At 47.2% G+C, this 18,889-nt stretch overlaps 1 protein-coding gene across 2 annotated transcripts in view; it reads left to right on the forward strand.

Annotated features, from left to right (window-relative positions):
* The window catches only part of RALGAPA2 (Ral GTPase activating protein catalytic subunit alpha 2), a 92,526-nt gene that overhangs the window by 58,044 nt on the left and 15,593 nt on the right, over positions 1–18,889 (forward strand). For both annotated transcript variants that reach the window (XM_050972029.1, XM_050972030.1), the window contains one exon: positions 597–724. In XM_050972029.1, the coding sequence (XP_050827986.1) occupies positions 597–724 (128 nt within the window). The remainder of the gene's footprint in view (positions 1–596; positions 725–18,889) is intronic.

Here is an 18,889-nt window from a genome sequence, read left to right on the forward strand (position 1 = left end):
GTAGTATGGTCTTTATCTGCAGAGCCTTAGGTCACCAAAGGATGTCACACAGGGCTTTCCTGTGGAGGTGGCCCTGAAGGAGCAGCATTTGGGCACCTTGACCCACACTCCTTATCTTGCACCAGCTCAAGGTTTTTCTTCTCTTCTATGAAGTCCATGGAAGGAGTTTATAGAGGATTATCTGAAGTAAATAAGTCTTTGCAAAGCCTCCTGCCAATGTTGGAGTCAGCCAGTGAATCAGGGTCTCCTGTTGGGATCCCAGATGGAAAACAGCTCCTAATATTCACTGCCAAAGGCATTGCAAATTCAAATTCATAGACGGCCTAGATTGCATAGATTGCAGATTCATAGATGGCCTCAGTTTCTCCGTGTACCAAGCTTGTGCTTAGCCAGCAGAACGTTCTGAGTTGTGTGTGTCTGTGTGGTGTGCTGAGGGCAGTCATGGGGGATTTAAACACTCACCAGCCTGGGAGATGAATGTCACTCTGCAAGTCTCAGTGTGGGAAACAACGCGGTCACACTGTTTTCAAGGCAAAATGCTGTACCATTCTCCTGCAGTGGTTCTGAAGCCTGCTTTTCTGTTTTGGGGCACCCAGGTGCCGTTTTTCGGTCCCCTCTTCGACGGCGCCATCGTGACGGCGAAGCTGCTGCCCAGCCTGATCTGTGCCACGTGCATCAACGCCAGCAGAGCCGTCAAGTCCCTCATCCCACTCTACCAGAGCTTGTATCCTTTCTCCAGGGGGCAAGGCTCCCCTTGGTAGGGGTCTCACTTGGAGCCTCATCCTGCAGAGAGGTAGGCTGGGATGAAAATCCTCCCTGTTTGATTCCATTGGGAAAGGTCAGAGCTTTCTTTGCGTGCAGCTGGATGTTCTCAGTGGTTCACACCCAGCTGCCATCCGGTGTTTTCCAAATTGGAATGGTAACGGCACAGGAGTCTCTCACCAGCAGCTTCCACCTCACTGCTGGTGGGTTTGGGCTTTGATCTGTGAGAAATGGTAACTCCCAGCTTGCTTTCACACTGATAGAAGTGGTGGACTGTGTGTGTCAGGCTGGTAGCCAGAGCTCAGCCATGCTCTTATCCTAGCCAGTTAACTTTACTTGGACTTATTAGAGTAATAAGGCAGATGGGATTTGTCCTCACATACAGATGTTTCAGGTCCCAAATTTCAGTTTCTTTCCAGTCATGCCTGTGTTTGGGTATTTTCAGAACCTGTTTTCCAGTGGCTGTAAGGTGGCTGGAGGATGTGATTCTCTGGGACAGGAGTTGTGGCACAGACTGTGGTTCTTGGGTACTACACAGTGTTAGCACTGGTTTGCATCCATGCTGGGATCTTCTCATAATGCCATCATAGATTTCCTAGCTTGTTTTGCTAATCACATCACTTACCTCAGGACAAACACTCACTGCACTTTGCTTTCTCTGGGGAGCATTTGATTTGAGTATTTTTCTAATCACACGACTTTGAGAAAGAGTTTGTGAAATGTTTTGACCTTTGAAAGAACATTGAGGAATTAGTTTAAGATGCACATTTTTAAAACATGGAATATCCTCTAAGTACTCGTTGGGGTTTTGTTTTAAAAACCTAAACTAAAATAAATAAATTTTATCCAGTATGCTTTGCAAAAGTCATCAGAAATTAAAAGTATCATTGCAGTTAAATAGATTTGTGTTAGTAACTAATTGTTTACTCATTTTAAGGCAAATGGTGGTGGTTGTGCAAACTGTGGCAATGCCTGACAGGTGAGTCAAGGCTCGCTGTGTTTTCCTCTTGTTTCTTGAGAGAAATCTAACAAATTCCTGAAACTGTGCTGTGCAGAATTTAGTTTAATCTGTCTGTTTCTCGGTGTTCAATACTAAAGTAACAGTGTGTTAAAACAGACATAAGTAGCAGCAGTTATAAGAATGAAGCTATCCCATCCCCTCACTCCCAGCTGGAGTCCTCCCATGTTTTGGCATTGAGCATTTTGTGAGTGAGCAGCACTCACCAGCTGGCCGTGCTCCTGCTGTCCAAGGGGGTGTCCCTGAGGGTCCCTGTGCATCCCTGGGGTGACAGAGCTGCACAGACACTGCAGCACAAGGCCCTGCTCTGCACAGGTCTGAGGCAGCATCTGTCCCCACATTCTTTTCCGCCTTTTTTTGTGTCTGCTTTTGCACCTGTGCTGTCCATAGTGAATCAACTGCCACTTGTCTGTCTGATGAATGAAAGTGGATTGAGAAACTCCTGAAGTGGCACAAAGGGGATGTGGTGGGCAGATCCCTTCAGGGCCATACTGGAGCAGGAGAGAAAGCTATCTGTAATTCATTCCCTGGATAATGCAGACTCTGAGATACACTACAGCCAGCAGCTGGAATGTGAGTTTGTAGGTGTGTAAAGGTGATGTTTGGGCCTGTCCAGTGCAGCTCCCAAAGGGTGAGTGACTCAGGTCCAGTGTTTCCTGTGCCAGCTGCTGGGAGCAGGACAGGAGGCAAGCAGACCCAGCAGTGCAAGCAGTAAATGGAAGTACCATTATCAGACTGGAGATGGAAATAACTCAAAAAATGTCAGTGAGAGGGAGAAACAGAAAGCAACGTTCCTAGCAAAGTGAGGGATGGTGTTTGGCACACACCAGTCATTAGTGTAGTTGGATGAGGGCTGCAGGCCGGAGTGAGGCAGAGCTGAGGAGGATCTGCAGCTTCTCTTTGGCACGTGGGTCATGTCAAAAGGCACCATCCCTGCTAAGGGTCAGTAGCTGAAGACGTTTGGACTCTGGTGTGGTTACAAACGGATCAAACACTTCATCCGGTGTCCATGTGGGTTCCATGGGGATGAGGTGCTGCAGTGCTGGAGCAGTGGCAGGGTGTGAAGTACCTGCAGGGACTCATCCCTGCTCTGCCCTGGTGGTGCTGGGAAGCCGGGGCAGCATCTTGCCAGCAGTGACAGCTGAAGTCACTTGTTGGAAAGTCTGTAAACTCCGGCTACAGCTGCACTTGTCAGGGGCTGTAAGGGAAGTGTAATCAGCCACAGAGATTAATTTGCATCTCAATTAGGAAAGAGTCAGGAGGAAGCTGTAGGGTCTGTTGCTGGAAGGTTGTGGAAGAAATCTCATCAGGCACAAAAGGCTCCCGACTTGGTGCTCCATCGAGCGGAGGACAATATCTGAGTCTGGTTTCCATGGGGACCGGGACCGCAGAGCCGCGGGAGCATCTCACTGCCCGCAGCCGCTTGGTCATGATGACACAAATTCCACTGCCGTGCCCAAATACAGATTTCTGTTGGAAATCTCTGTGAAAATTAGGAAGGTAACTACAGCAGATCACATCAGATTTTTTAAAATTTTTTTTACATTTATGTAACGCTTTTGGTTTTAAGGAATTCATTAGGGCAAGAGATTCGTTTAAAAGCAATTAACTGTATTTAAACTTCAGTTTAGAGCCGTTCTGGCTACAGGTTCTTTGTGTCCATTGAAGGGCACGTGATGGCACTCCCAGGGTGCTGCATGCACAGCTCAGTTATCTTTGGAGCAGTGCTCTCTGCCACTGCCGCAGTGCTTCCATGGGCGGCGATGATTGTGCATCAGTTTATGTTCCAAATTCCCATTTTATTCCTCCTTGGTGCCATGGAGCAGAGAGGCTGAGTGGCTGCAGCCCCTGCTAATTGGGACTCTTGCCATCCTTGAGTAACTGCTGAGCATGAGGCAGTGAGCCTCCAGCAGCCTCTCCAGGCAGCTTTTTCAGGCAGTGTCTGACTTCTAATGTGACTGGGACTTACAGAAATCATAAGTAATAAGATGACTTAAATTTTACAATAACAGAAAATAATATTTAATCTTACTACAATTGTTATATTGAAAGGAATATATTTATGCAGGTTTTTGAGTGCATCTGAGCCTCTTTTTATGTGCTGGGGAAAGGAAAGAACAACCTCTCTCCCAAACAATTAATTACATATCATAACTAAGCAAGGGTCTGTTCTGTTTCTAGCAATGCTGACTTTTTCAAAAACTGGTGGGAGTGGGGCTGTAAAAGTGCATCTCTGAATGCTCTTCCAGCTTGTGTGAAACAAGCTGTGTGCTGGGAAGGATTTCTAAACACTTGTGTGATCTGGAGTGCCATGGCACTAAGCTGCAGCAGAGCTCCTCTCTGGGAGCTGCTCTTGTCTGAGGATAAATACTGGGGGAAAACAGGGTTTGGATTGAAGTATTACAGGTCTGATTGGCAACTGCTGTCTAAGCTGACAGTTCCTAAGCTCAGGTGCTAGTCAACCTTTAGACATGAAAATGTAGCTAGTTTGGCAGGTATCAGGGCTTTTGGTTGACCCATAATTCAGTCCTGCACTCCAGAAAGACACTGGGATTTGGAGATATTGATGTCTGAGCAAAAAGCTTCTCTTAGAATGCCCAGGGAAATGCAATTCTCACTGCCCAGGTTATCTTTCCAAATGGAGCCATTTCTTTTCTCCTTGGATTTAATTGGTTTAATTTAAAAATTGTTTCAGTGTTATTTTGAGTATCTTACCACTTTGGGTTTTTTATTTCCTCCACCATTTCAAAAAACTCCTGTACTTTGTCCTTCCTGACTGGGACGCTAAGTGAATTTAGAGAAAAGTAGGAAATACCCCAGCATGTCTGAAACATTACCTCAGCTTTGAGGAGCTCTTTTAAATCTGTCTTGGGGAGGGTGGAATGTGTCCTGTGTGCCAGCACCAGCTTCCCTGTGTTTTTCAGTGACTTCTGGTAGTCTCCAAGTTACGTTCTTAGCAATTCAAGCTACTGCATGTACTTCCTGTGAATGGGTAAAAAGGGAGCTAGCTCTTGTTGGGTCTTATTAAGGCACTGATTATGAAATTATCTCTGTGCACAATCTCGCTTTTGGGATGAGTTGTTTGTTCTTATGGGCAGTAGAGGGGTTTGATCTGCTGCCTGTTGATTCCTGCACTCTGCTTTGCTGTGACATGGGGCTCTGGAGGTGCCTGTGCATCGGGACAAGCACAAACGAGCACGGTGGGGATGAGAGCTCCTTGCGTGATGTCTGAGCACTGGATGTCACCGTTTCCCAGCTCACAGTTTGCACTCTTTTTTGTGGACCTGAGGAAAACACAGCCCTTACCCTGGAGAAGTAATTTGATACATGAGTAACTCTCTCACAGTTTTCTCCACTGTAATGGCAGTGTTGTGCCTGCTGACCTGTGCCAGCCAGCAACTCACTGGGGTAAAGCCAAAACTCCATTTAAACACATAACAAAAAAGACATCCATAACTTTAATTCATTACAACTCATCCAGATATTGACATACTAATATACCCTAGATGTGTTAATATCTGGAACCAAGAAGATTAAGCCAAGAACATCAGCTTCAAATTCTGAATTAAATCCCTTTCTTGGCTTAAGCCAATTTCTGATTAACCTAATAGAGAGTGCCCAATCTGCTTACCTGCTTTATCTGTGAAAGAAAGGTATTTGCTATGATGGACCTAATTGTGTGAATGGCTGTCAGATGTTCTGGAGGCTCGTGTGGTGTCAGACACGTTTTGTGTCCCTCTCAGTGTGTGTTTTGTGGCACTGGCATTTGGAGCTCTGCTGTGGGTACAAGGAAGTGTTTGATCCTGCTGGGGAAATGAGATGGAAAGCCTGTTATTCCTTTCAGAGAGGGTTCACAGTTTGTCCCCTTTATTTCATCCCAAGAAGTGGTGCCCTCCAGCTATATCGATGCTGATAGAAATGGCTATGAAATTCTAAAGCATGTGTCACAGGAGCTGTGACAATTTATGTGACATGGCACCTGACGGTTTGCTGCCGAGCGGCCAGCCCTGGCTGGCACGAGTGCCTGTCAGTGGCCAGTGTCTGTGGGGAGCAGCAGGTCCCTCTCACTGCCCTTGGCCAGGGGTGCCCAGGCCCGAGGGGGGCTGAGGCACTGGCAGCTCTGCCCTTCATCCTGCGTGGCCCCTGCTGCCGCCGATCAATGGCAGGGCTGGCTGTCTCCTCTGCCTTCCCTCCTCACAGCCAGAACCTTCTCCAGGCAGCGATCGATGCCTCTAATCTGCTCCAGCCTGTAATAAGTCATGCGAGGCAAAGCTTTTAGGTGGCATTACATGGGATTGTGGAGGCGGCTCCTCAGCTCTCATTCATAGAGCTCTTCATGGACTCGCAGAGAATCCACTGCGTCCCCTCGGTGCATATCTAAAGAGTATGAAATGCTTCTGCAGGTCTAAACTCCACATGCTGCTGCACTGTGCAGACACAATGGGATCACATTTCTCTATTTTCTGTTTCGTGTCCCTTCCTGAACCTGCTGGCGGGCCCTTGTTAGACACACAGCTTGTACCCGCACTGCTGGGGTGGCAGGGAGCAGCCGGGGGGCTGCACAGCAACCATGCCGTTTATTTGTCACTATAACGTGAGGCACCACTGTCCTCCCCCACGGCTGGGAGCTGCCAGGTTTGCTGAGGGGTGTTAAGAAAGTCCCAGGCTGATTCTGACTCGGAGTTTCTGTGCTCTTCAGTAGCACTAAATAAACCCCAGCAGTAGTAGAGGCTCTTCTTTGCTGGCTGATATAATGGAGAGTTCCAAAAACAAACCTGGAGTTAAGTGACATTGAGAATATAACGTGTTTTTAAATGAAAAGTGAGTTCACTGTAGGATGTGTCAAGGGAAAAAAACCCAGCAAAACAAACTCAACATTGGATTTCTAAATGACATGTGTACTAGTATGTGTGTGCTGGTTGCAAACAAGGCTCCTAAACCACACAGCCATGCCTCTTTAAGCCCTGCCAGAGACTGGGAAGTTCTGACCTTGCTGCAAATGGTGTGGTTTGGGTGGTGTAATTGTGCTCTGCCAAGGCCCTTCCCAGGAGCCCGGGATGGGGATGCCTTGCAGGCAAGCAACTTGCAGCATTACAGGGCTTTGTGTATGAGCAGTATAAACATCCCTTTCACGAGAAGGTGCGGAGTACACAGAGGTGCAAACACCTGTCCCACAGTGCTTCATGTTTTCTCCTGGGTTACACAAAGAGCCTCCAATTTGTGTTTCATGAGAGGCACTTGCTTGTTCTTTGGTTCTTTGATAGAAGCAAAATAGGTATATTCAGGTTACTAACAAATACTCCATCCCATCTTGTGGTGGTTCTCGCCGGTTTGCGAGGGGTTCACACTCTTGTGTCTTTTCAAAGCAATTTTTGCTGTTTCCCACCCATTAACTTTGAGGGGATGTGCGTAGCTAAAGCTCCATTGTGTCTTTCAGAAACTTTACTGTGAATTCCCGCTAGGGTTTTGTCGCAGACAGGTCGGTGAAAAGCAGAGCGCGTTGTGTTTCTGTGGCTGTGCCGAGTGAGGGGCGCTGGCAGGAGCGGGACCGGCGGTGCCACCGGCGGTGCCACTGGCGGAGCGGGCGGCGGGGGCGCGGGCCGAGCCCTCGCAGGGCTCCCGCGGGCCCCGGGGTCGCTCCCCCGGGCGCGGGGCTTTGTGCGGCCGGGCCGGCTCATTAGCATGCGGGCCGGGCGAGCGGGGCTCTGCTGGCTTACCAGCTGTTCCTGCTGCTCCCGACAATGTCCGGCGGGCCGGGCTGGCCGCGCTGCGCGGCCGCCGCTGCGCTCCAACAGCCTTTCCGCTGGGGATGCCCACGTGGCACCGCAGCGCCGGCCGGCCTCGCATGGCATATGGTGTCTGGATTCATACAAGATGCAAAACTATTCTGCCGCTAATGCACAATGACTCATAGCATTGCTAATTTTTCCAACAAAAGCCCACTTCCACACCCACACTTTTAACCCCTCAGGCTAAAAAGCCTCTTCTTTAGTTTCAAAGCCATGGAAATGTAAGGAGGTGGCTTCTGGATCAATATCTGAAACCCTATATTTATTTAAAGCATATGCACGCTCTAACGCGTATTTTAAATTTCAGTGAAAGCCGGTTTGCAAATTGCCACTATAACGTGCGGCAGGTTTTTTTGTTAGAAAGTGGATTCGTTGTCAAATGCTGGGGTTTTTAAATTTTTTGGTAGTTAACGTATTAAAAAATTAATCTGAAGTCACCACCACAGATAATAAAAGGTTATTTTCATTTAAGAGGAGGGAATCCAAGCACTGTAGCCAGTGGATCTACAAGGATTACATATTCCAGCACAAGTTGCCAAGCCGCTTGGTGTAAGCAGTTTGTAGTATTTGGGGATCTTTGCTATTTACTGGCTCTTCAGGGACAATAATAATGCACTTTCCAACTAGAGGGAGCTGCTGGTATCCCTGATGCTGATTCTTAACCTTCCAGTCTTATTCCTTTGTGCGGAACGTATGGCGATCGTTCCGATGTTTTAATAAAATCAAGTTAAATTACCCCGAGTCATTTAGATTAAAAGGCTGCATCTCAGCTCTTGCAGTGTAATCATCAAATTAAACTGCGAAAATCAGGGAAAACTGAAGCAGATCCTCGTTGCTTTTTGTGGAATTATGTAGGTCGTGAAAAGGCTGGCGCAGAGTGCTCCGAGACAAAAAGCGTGCGGGAGGCAGGAGTGCGGGGCAGCGGCTGCGGCGCTGCGGGAAGCGCTCCCTCCGGCGGAACAAAGGAACAAAGGGACCTGTGGCCAGGCTCCGAGGGGGCCAGGATGCTGCTCAGGCTCCCCAGGAGCCACTTGTTACAGGGTCCCCTGTGGGCAGCGCTGCAGCAGGTGAAGGCTCCTGCCGGCAGGGATTTAGGAAGGGTCTTTCATAGGGAATGGTTTGAGGGCTGCTGGGGCGCTCCACGGTGGCCTGCGGTGGTTCTGGTGGGATGCACTGTGTCCTTGCCAGGGCCAAAGCCCAGGTGCTGGCCTTGGAAAGGCAATTTCCATCCAGCAGGGCTGTTCCCTTGTCCCAGAAACAGCGGTGGGAAGGCTCAAAGGCTGCAGGAGAGCAGATCCACATGTGGGCATTTCCATGGGTACTTCCCAACACTCCAGGGACTGGTGGTAACACAAACATGCGATCGCCAGTACAGGTTTTATGTTATTTTTCAAACTTCTCTTCTTCTCTTTTGAAGAGACTCTGACTTCAGTCCATGGTTCTCATCAGCCATGCATGCTGATATTGCTTAGTAAAAAGTTATTCCTTAACTTTCTAAATAGGAAAAACATTTTTAAGCTTAGATTTGTATTTTCATTATGACTTTGTTTCGCTGTTATTCAAAATGAGTGGCTGAGTTGAGTGCTGGCCATGCTTTGAGGAGATGAGACAGATCTGAGTCCCCTCCAGCCTGACTGGCACTGTGCAGCTGATACCAAAGGAGGCAGGCACCGAATTTTTTGTGCCTGCTGTATAAAAGATAGTTTGATGGGCAGCACCATAATCCTACATTGCCCTTTAGAGAGGGGAGGCTTCCCCTCCACCTGCATTTGAAAAGCTTTGAAAGTATCCTGTCACTGGGGACATGATCATGGTGATATCAAGTGAGAGAAATAGGAGAAAGCTACTTTTTGTGGCAGGTTTTCTGGCTGGCATAGTCAATTTATGGGTTTTTCTCCTCAGCATCATAATTCTGGGTATATTTCCCAGTGCTTTTAACTGTCATGTTCTACTGTATAAATAGGAGCAGATGGCTTTTGATGATTTCTTAAACCTAGTGTTTAGTAACAATCCGGTGCATGAACAGTACTTCCTGTTAAACCAAGTCTCAGGTAATTTCTGGGTTTTAGTACTTCTCTGAATTGGCCTGGGCCAGTTTTTTGGAGAACTATATCTGTAACTTGTGCTGAGCAGATGGATTTGTGGCACCTCTTTAGGGTCACCCACCTGGCTGATTTTCACCCCTGAGACAGTGTGGATTATCTGACACCTTGCTAGCCTATGGTTTGTGGCTTCCTGAAGTGAAACAGGCCTTCCCCTGCACACCTTCCAGCTGGGAGCCCTGAAGGGTTGTTTGGGGAGCAGTTATTTCTCTGAAATCTTAGTGTCACCTGTGTAACAAACTTGGGGTTAGCTCAGTCCTGTCTCAGTCCTGCAAAGCCTCAACACCAAAAATGTGCCATGATAGTGAATCCATTGCAGCTTAGGGAGAGAGCTCAAGCTCTGAGGCCCTTTGCTTTTTTGTGTTTCTGAAAGCTCTTTCCTGAACTTGTGCCATCCCTATGACCCTGACTGGCTTCTTGGTGTTGAAAAGCGGGCTTGTGAGGACTGTGCTTGCCAGACTGGCACCCTTCAGGCAGTGTGGCAGTGCAGGCAGGATCACAGAGACCCAGAGCACTTTGGAGAACGAGCCCTGAGGCTGATGCTCTGACAGTCCCCGGATCATAAGTGAACAGGGCTTTGCACTTTGAGTTTCTGTGTCCAGCCCACCACCTTCCTCTTCTTACTGCCAGCCTCAAAGCTGGGAAATGTGAGGCTCTGAAAACACCTTTTCTCACAGGCAGCCCCAGTGGTAAGAAATAGAAGATTTTTCTGCCTTAAACTATTAAACACAAGTCTATATTATCTGAAGGTTTCAAGTTGTAGGAACAGCAGTTACACCCACATTTGCCAGGCTGAGTAATCGAGGGAGGGCACAACCCTCATCATTAACTCCCCGAGACTGGCAGGAGAGAGGGATTGTTCCAGTCCAGGAGAAGTGTTTGAATTCAGAAACCTTTCCTTTCTAGGCCTTTGCAGAACCTGTTGGGTTTTGTGCTCCCATGTTTTATGACTTGTTGCCATGATAATTCAGCTCATCTTACAGGTTTCTCTAATTGTGATTGATGTGTAATCATTCATTTTATTGAACCTCATTAAGGTCTGTGAACCTCTGTCCCAACTTGCAGTAATTAGAGCCCAGATAGCCATTCCATCTGTTCCCAAGCACTGGTTAATTAATGAACTTTTAACGTGTTCTTTGCCTTGTAAAAGCCCTCAGTATTCTCAAGTTGCTGAATAGGATTTGCATGCCAGCATTTCCGTTTGTTTCAAATGCCACAGCAACGTGCAGTTTGGAATCCCAAAAGTCAACACACAAAGTCCCGGGATCTCGGAAAGCAAAGTGGAGAGATTTTACTTTCTGTTCCCACTTTGTGCATCAATTACAGTATCTGTGAAACTGGAGTTTGCAAACAAATGCCTCACAGGGTCTCCAGTGTTCTTTACTGCCCAAACCAACGGGTTTGAATCTTCTGTTGTATTGCTGAAGAAAATACACAGACATCAGTAAACCAAATGTTTCATTTTTCATGGTAGTACTTACTGGAAGAGCATTAGAAACATGATACCTACAGACACACATTTGCCTGCCCTCATATTTCATCCTTTTGTTACATTTTGAGCATCATGCCCGAGACAGCTTTGCTAGTTTTATGTAGCATTCCCTAGAAGGAGATTTTTAGGATGGAGCAGAATCCATCCCTGCTGCTGGAATTGTCAGAGGGACTGCTGTGGGCCAGGACTGGGAGAAATCAGCAGGACCCAAGCTTCTGGGAGTTTCTCTGCTTCACCTCTGTGCAACCATCTGCACACAGATCACTGACTGTGCAGTAAATGCTGAGTCAGTGATCTGTGTGCAGAGAATAAACCATTGCATTTTTAAAAATTCATTCAGTTTCTGTTCGCTGAGCAGACAGGAGAGGCAGCATTTCCAGTGGCAGGAGTTTAAAGAAAATGTTGGTGTTTTTGTGCATTGCTGCATTTGTGATCTGCTGCTGGTTTTTGCACACAGGACTGTGGTGTAGGGCTGTAGCTGTGCTCTGCCTCATTTGGATTGATCTGTGTTTACCTTCAATATTCAGGACAAGAATTAAGTCATACTGCTCAACTCCCTCAAAATCCCTTTCAGCATCCAAAGGCCAACCATCTGTCCGGTCCAGCCATTCTTTCCTCCCCCAGTATGTGCTTTAGCCAGTGCTTTGAGCAAGGCTGTATCCTGAAGAAGCAAAATATGAAGGGAAATAAAGGTCTTGGGCCTGGGGCCATGTTTAGCAATGCAAACCCTGTAAATTGCAGATAATTTTTGTGAAACAAGTGCACAGAGCCTGTGGTTCTGTGGTATTTCAGTGTGCTGGTCTGTGGCACGGTGGGTGTCTAAGGCACAGGCAGGCTTCTCTGTGGAGAGATTTCCAGAACAGCTACTTTTAATTACTTTTCCAATATTTCTGTGTGCCAGCTCGTTGTCTCACCACTGATCCCACATTTCAAACAGTCCGCTTGGCAAATCCACGTGTGCTCCCCTGCTCCTTTTTAGGACTGAAGTGTTTTAAGTTACTGGCAGATCTGCAAGAAAAATGGCTTTCTTTCTCAAGTGTTTTGGGAAGTGCAGGTGTTTTATCTGGGAATGTGCTGGCTTGTGTGCAGTATCAGGTGTGAGGGGCTCAGTCATGATGCTGCCTCTGCTCCATTGCTGATGTTCTGCAAGTCCAAGGCTGGGGTCTTGTTGAAGTTATTCCAACATGTTGTTCCTCTGGCTGAGAATTAGTCAGAAACAAATCTATTCAGCATGTGCATTTACTAAGGTGTGTTTGTAAATCATACCACTCCATTACAGCTAAAATTTAAGGGGTGCACTTGTGTTTACATGAAAAAAACTGGGATGTTCTTCCTGGGCAGTCCCTCTCCTGCTCTCCACAAGCCTTTGGACTCTGTTTAACACACCAAGACAATCTTGGTGAGGTTTGAGCAGCAAACAGGGCATTCAGGTGAAGGAATGAGAGCAGGGACCTCTTGCCCCTCCCTGGTGGGATCGTGCTGTTGCCTGTGCTCTGGTTTTCTGGATGTGCAGAGATGTCCCCAGTGTTTACTTCTCGGGGCTGATGGATGTGAGTCCTACTCCAAGGACACCTACAGGCACAAATCTCTACTTTAATGCAACAGAATGAGTTTAGATGCTGCATATGTATTTTAGCAATATTTTCTTTTAAATCTTGTAAGCGGGGTTGCATTCCACCTTTAGTTAGCTAAATGGAAGTGCTAATTAAGGGAATTACACTTAAGGCTGTTCTCTGTCAGGTAACTGATTTGATACAATAGCCATTTACATTAAGATTTTAATATTACCTGTATTTTGTTTAATAATAACTTATTTTTATTTTTAGATTAAAATATTTTAGCAGCCTTTCTGTAGGTTGCCTGTAAAATGTTTGATGTTATTTGGGTTTATTAAGAGAGATAAGAGGGATGTTGTTCTATCAGCTGTTAAATATTATTGCATGTTAATCCATATTTTAAAAGTTCAAAGTCTGTGGTAGCTCATGTTTCTCTGTTCTTGTTGCTGTTAGTACAGAAGTGCTCGTATGGAGCATTCCCATTTGTGTGAAAAATAGAATTCAGCTCAGGCTATGCATAGATTGTCAGAAAGATTAAAGTGTGCATAGTGCAATTTTTCCTCTTTCAGAAAGGGGCCTTTGATGTGCTAATGTTCACTTTCTCTCTTTTCATGGCGAAGTGCTGGGCATTGTTTCGGGCTGCAGAGCAGTGTCTGCCTCAGAGAGGCAGATTCTAACGCCCCAGAGCCCAACCTCCGCAAGGTAGCAGCATCTGCAGTGAGACTGCTGGCATTGTCCAGGGGATCAGATAGCAGTGTGCCTGCACAGATAAACACCAGGGCAGGCACTGAGGAGAGGTGTTGCCAAAAAAGCCAAATATTTAATATCCAATATCCCACTTCTGTGTGCCAATGTTCCTGCTGTTACACCAAGTCACACGCCGCAAGTCCAAACTGGAAAGCTTGGCAGTGCAAGAGGCGCTCACTGTAGGCTCTGAAATCACACCCAAAGACAAGGCTGTCATGTATTTCCAAGTTATTTGGCAAGTGAAATTATTTGGATGGCCTCATCTTGGGTTGCAGTGGGCATTTTCCAGCTAATGGATGAAATTCTGCAGGCTGCTCACAGGCCCAGCTTGAGCTGATGTAGCAGGGGCCTGACGTGGGTGAGGACAGTCATAGTGACAAAGGTGTGTGGAGAATGAGCAGCCTTTCTAATGCCAAAAGACACCAATTCTCCTTTTGTAATTGACTGGGAAGAAATGATTCCCTGAGTTCCTCAGAATGTAAGTATGGGAAGAGACAGTGTGGGCTGTGGGCAGGAGCGAGTGGAGCGCTGGTTGTGTCCTGCAGAAGACGGATTAGTTAGTATTTGAATGATAAAAGCCTTTCTTTTCAAACTGGATGAAATTTGAGACAGTAAGTTAAACAAAACCTGGAATAAAACTTGAATACAGGAAAACCTGACAGCAGCATACAGTGTTCCTGCTGTGTAGCTTCTTCCCTGGGTCGCTGTCGCTGCATATCCCCCCTTCTCCTCCTTCCACCAACTTTGATGCTTCATTAAAAATTCATCCTGTGCTCCGTGCCTTCTCTCTGAGATCCTCACAATCTCCTTTTATACCCGACATGACTCAGCAGTTAAGGATGTCAAAGAACTTCAGAAGTTTAGCTTAAAGGGCACTGGCTGGAAGCAGCAGCGAGAGCACTGAGGAAGCGATGAGCTGCAGCGGAAGCTCCCCAGGTTTGTGCTCGGGCTGGGTCTGTGGGGAGGCTGTGCCACCTGGGCAGCGGGACGGAGCTGCTGGGCACACACGCTGCCTCAGGCTCCTTTCTGTGCTGTGTGGAGCTGCAGACGGTGCTTGGAGGCACGTGCCGGGGAAGGGTCGGCCTGTGCAGTGATTTGTGGTGCCCTCACAAAGGAGCGTCTCTGTGCTGGCTGCAGAATGAGACGTGTCACAAGGGCCTGGCAGGAAGCAGATGGAAGGGGCTGTGCGGAGCAGAGTGGCTGTCGCCGGGGGCTCCGGGGCAGGTTTTTGGTAGCCTTGGAAAAAATGACTGGAGCAGCTCACATGTCACCAGTTGCCATCCACCTCTCCTGCCTGCGCTGGCTTGCAGGGACCGGTGACTTTCCTGCAGGATTCCCCCCCTCCCATCACAGCTGTCTGTGCGGCAGCACTGGCTCGCTCATTTGCCATCTTAAATCAGATTAATTGTCCATTTTAACAAAGTGCTGCCGCTCTGCGAGTCGGCCGTAATCTCATTGGGGTGGAAGTGGGTGCTCCATAACCCAGACACCTCGGAGATGCAGGAGTGCATAGCCCCAGTGCTTGCACAGCACAGTTGCTCACCGATGCTCTTCCTGGTCTGTGTGATCCCCAACCTTGTGAGCACCTGGGGGTCTCACATGGGCACAGGTCATTGCACCTCCCACTTGCTGATGTGCAGCTTCCTGGGCCCAGCTCCAGCCTGCTCTGCACCTGCACTGCTCTTCAGTGGCTTTTTACCTGAATACAGAATGCCTTCAGCTGAAGGGCTCCAGCAGCACCTCAGCTTTTCTGTGAGACTACCTCGTGTTTTGTCGCTTCTTGTTTCTGCCATATTTATTCCAATAGTCAGGAGTTTTTCTTTTGCACTGTTCTGGGGTTCAGCACTTCTATTCCCCTTCCCCTGTGTGTTAATACCTGTATATAATATGTTCCTGTATACCATAGTCTGGTTTCTGATCTCATTCTCACTCCTTTTCAGAGCTTGTTTGAACCCAGCCAGTCCTGGGTGCTAAAGCAGGCTGTCAGCTGAGATGTGCAGCCAGCCAAGCAGCCCTCCTCACTGCCCTCTCTCCACTTCCACCATCATTTCTCTTGTGCTTGGATTTAGAACTTGGTTGTTTAATAGTGTATTGCACCACTCACTCAGGAACTTATCCTGTAATTAATTGTAATGATAAGACTTCATGGCCACCCTGAGTTACTTGAAACTTACAGGGAAATTTTTTCAGAACCAGTAGAACATTTAGAGGAAGTTAACAGCAGTGAAATCATTGCATTGACTTGCCTTTTTGTGAAGGAATCACTTTTATTTTCAGTTTTGCTCCCACTCCAATCACACATCCTACCTCATAAGTTTAAAAAAAGCAGATTTTATAAATATGCACCAGAATTTTAATTTACTCCTCTGGGAAAATGGGGAGCCATCACACCATACACACTGGCTGAGCTGTGCTGTGGAAGTGGAATCCAGTTTCCCTTCTGGGAGGTTACTTTCAGGGGAAAAATTGTTATTTTAAATGCTGACCTAATCATCTGCTTTCGGGGATGCCGTTTGGCCGAGGCAGCCGGCAGCGAGTGCGTGCTGCTCTACCTGTTGTGGGCTGTCTGTTGGAAGGGCATGTTCATTTAATGGATTTTAAGCAACATTATTCAAAGATCAACAGAAGGCATTCTGTGTTATATGAATAAAAGATTTCCCCGTGCTCCTTGTTAACCCTACAATGACAGTCAGTGTCATTGAAGTGCAGCCACCTGGCAGGGTGCTCTGGCCTCAGCTGCTGCAGGGCCCGGCTGGAGGCAGCGCCAGGTGTTGCTGTGCCATGCCAGCCACTGGCCAGCGTGGCCAGAGGAACCTGCTGGGGGGCACAGGTACAGCATGGAAAGGGACACTAAAAATGGAGCCCTTGCTGAGCCCTTGGTCAGCCTTGGGAGGTGTTTGTCTATGCCACCCACAGCCCCCTGCCTGCCCATGCTCAGTCCCTACTTTGGAATATCCACAAATGTGTCAGGTGACAATTTTAAACCTCCATCCTCCTTATACTGGTTTTAATTTGAAGCTGGGAAATCCCTGCTGGTTTCTTGCTTGGCTTTCTCTGATTTGTTCCTTCCTACCCTCTAATATCGAGCAATTTCCCAGCTTGTCTCATCACAGCAACAAGTCTGTTTCACGTTAAGTATCTTGCAAATGGTGTCACTCATAATGGATGTGATAATAAGCCCCAGTTACTTGTCCCTGATTGTAATAAATGTAATATATAGACCCATAATAGACCTGAAACTGAGCCATTTAGTGTTAGACCTAGAAATAATGAAAAGATCTGTAATAAACTAGAAGGGGCAAAATTACTTTGTGTAATTGTATTTTGTTCTGCTTGTAGCTGCCAGATCATCAGACTCTTATCAAACTGACAGGGTTTGGTAACATTTAGTAGGTGATAAAATATATTTATAAATTGAAAAGACTTGTTCCTTAATGAGTGAGTTTGACAGTCCATCAGTTAGATCCAAGGCACAGAAGTGCCCCTTTCTGAGATGTCTTTCCACTGCCTGTGATTCAGTTAAAACTAAATAAATTGAGCTTCTTTTAGCAACAAATTCATTTGGCATGTGCCTTTATATTCTATATAATTCCAGGAATCCCTGTATCTGTGTGCTGCTCAGCAGCAGCTCAGTGAGCCTGGTCTCCTGAGCACACAAAGCCGCCTTAGTGTCACTGCAGTTGTTCCACGGGGTGGGAATCACACCCCATGAATGGCAGTGCAAACAATTTGGTTTTAGACTGTATGTAAACAATTCTGTGGCATATTCTCATGTAGAAAGAATCTGGCATTATCTCTCCTTCCCCTGTCTCTCACACTTTAGGTTCAAAGCTGGCAATTGCAGAGGCTGGCACCTTCAGGTTCTGAATGGTTTGGAGTATGGCATTATCCCAGGAGATTCCCAACTGTACCTTCACCTGGGTACTGCTGTGATAGAGCTTGACCTGTTCCTTGTCTCCAGGTACACTGTAGAACAGATCTTGTGAGGCATGTGAACTCTTTTGGTGACATTTCTGGCTTTGGAATATCCTTGTGTTTGGGGAGAGGAGTGGCAACAAGTGTAGGAATGTTAAGTATACATGGCTGTGAAACTGGAGACACTGCAAGTCTGTGTGTTTGTGTATGTGCAATGACCAAAGCATAACAGCACCAGTTCAAAAACCTTTATAACCCTCTATCTTTCGCTTTTCTGGGCTTTTTTTTTAAATTATAAAATTTAAAGGTATAAGTGAATACCAACAGCATTTTTTCATCAACAGATATAATTAATAAAATAAACTCACAAACCTTGTGGGCAAGTCCTTGCCTTTCCTGCATGTGTGGGTTCAGGATAGGAAGGTGCAGCTGGCCCAGCATCCCCCTGCCAGCGGCTCCTCTTCATTTATGGTGGGAGAATCTCATTGCCCAGCTGTCCTGGCTGCACCACCTTGGGATCTGGAGTTTGGCTGGATCCCTGTGAGCTCCACTGGGAATTTCACAGTGCGGATCCCCGCCAAGTTGCTTGCTGTGGTCCCAGCATGGGTTCTTGCTGTCCCTGAGGCCCTCAGGGGAGAGGAGCTCAGCATCACTGCTCTGGGGCACTGGGAAGGTGGCTTTCAATTGGGCAACTCCTGTCCCTTTGTCTCTCAGGACTGAGTAGGGAACTGTATGGCTACTTCCAGAGAAAGTATATTTGGGGGGAATCATGCCCCACTAATTTGCTGGTGAAAACCTTGTGCCCTGGTGTCACAAAACAGAACTCTTTCATAAGCAGCCTCTTGGCGGTTAGATCTCAGTGTGCCCTGCGGAATGAGTTACCAGTCAGGGCTCCTGCGGCTCTGAACTGGTAACAGGCCATTATGTCAAACATTTTCATCCAAGCCATGTTACTACAGTGGTAAGCATGGAATGCAGTGGCCAGCTGAACCTTGGATGGGCAGAGGGCTGGTTGCACCATGCAGAGTGCCATGTTTTAGGCACAACTGTGTGTGGTTCATCACCTCTGTAGCACATGAGGAACATGCTTAATGGGAACAAACTAAATAAAGGGAATGAGGCACAGACCCAGCTCTTTTTTCAACAGAGCAGGTACAAGCACAGCTAGCTGGGAGAGAGCATTGCAGGGACTCTGGTAGAATTACAACGCTTTTGGTAGATATGAGCTCTGGTGCTGTCACAGTACAGAGTGGTGTGGGAACAGGGGGTGACCTGGTGTCCCTTTGCTCCTGCTGCAGAGCTGTGGGTCTGTAATGGTACGTGTGTCTGCTCCCGAGGGCTTCCCGCCTGCAGGAGTGCTTGGAAATTAAGATGAAAGCTTCTTTTCTGCCTTATTCATAATAAATGCAAGATCCTCCCCTGAAGCACTTGGCATGACTAATGTGCCACATATTCTTGCTATCCCAGAGCGGTAGGAAAGTCCTTTGCCAGACAGGTGCTCACAGCAC

This window comes from Serinus canaria, chromosome 3 (assembly GCF_022539315.1).
Source record: "Serinus canaria isolate serCan28SL12 chromosome 3, serCan2020, whole genome shotgun sequence".
Lineage (NCBI taxonomy): Eukaryota > Metazoa > Chordata > Aves > Passeriformes > Fringillidae > Serinus > Serinus canaria.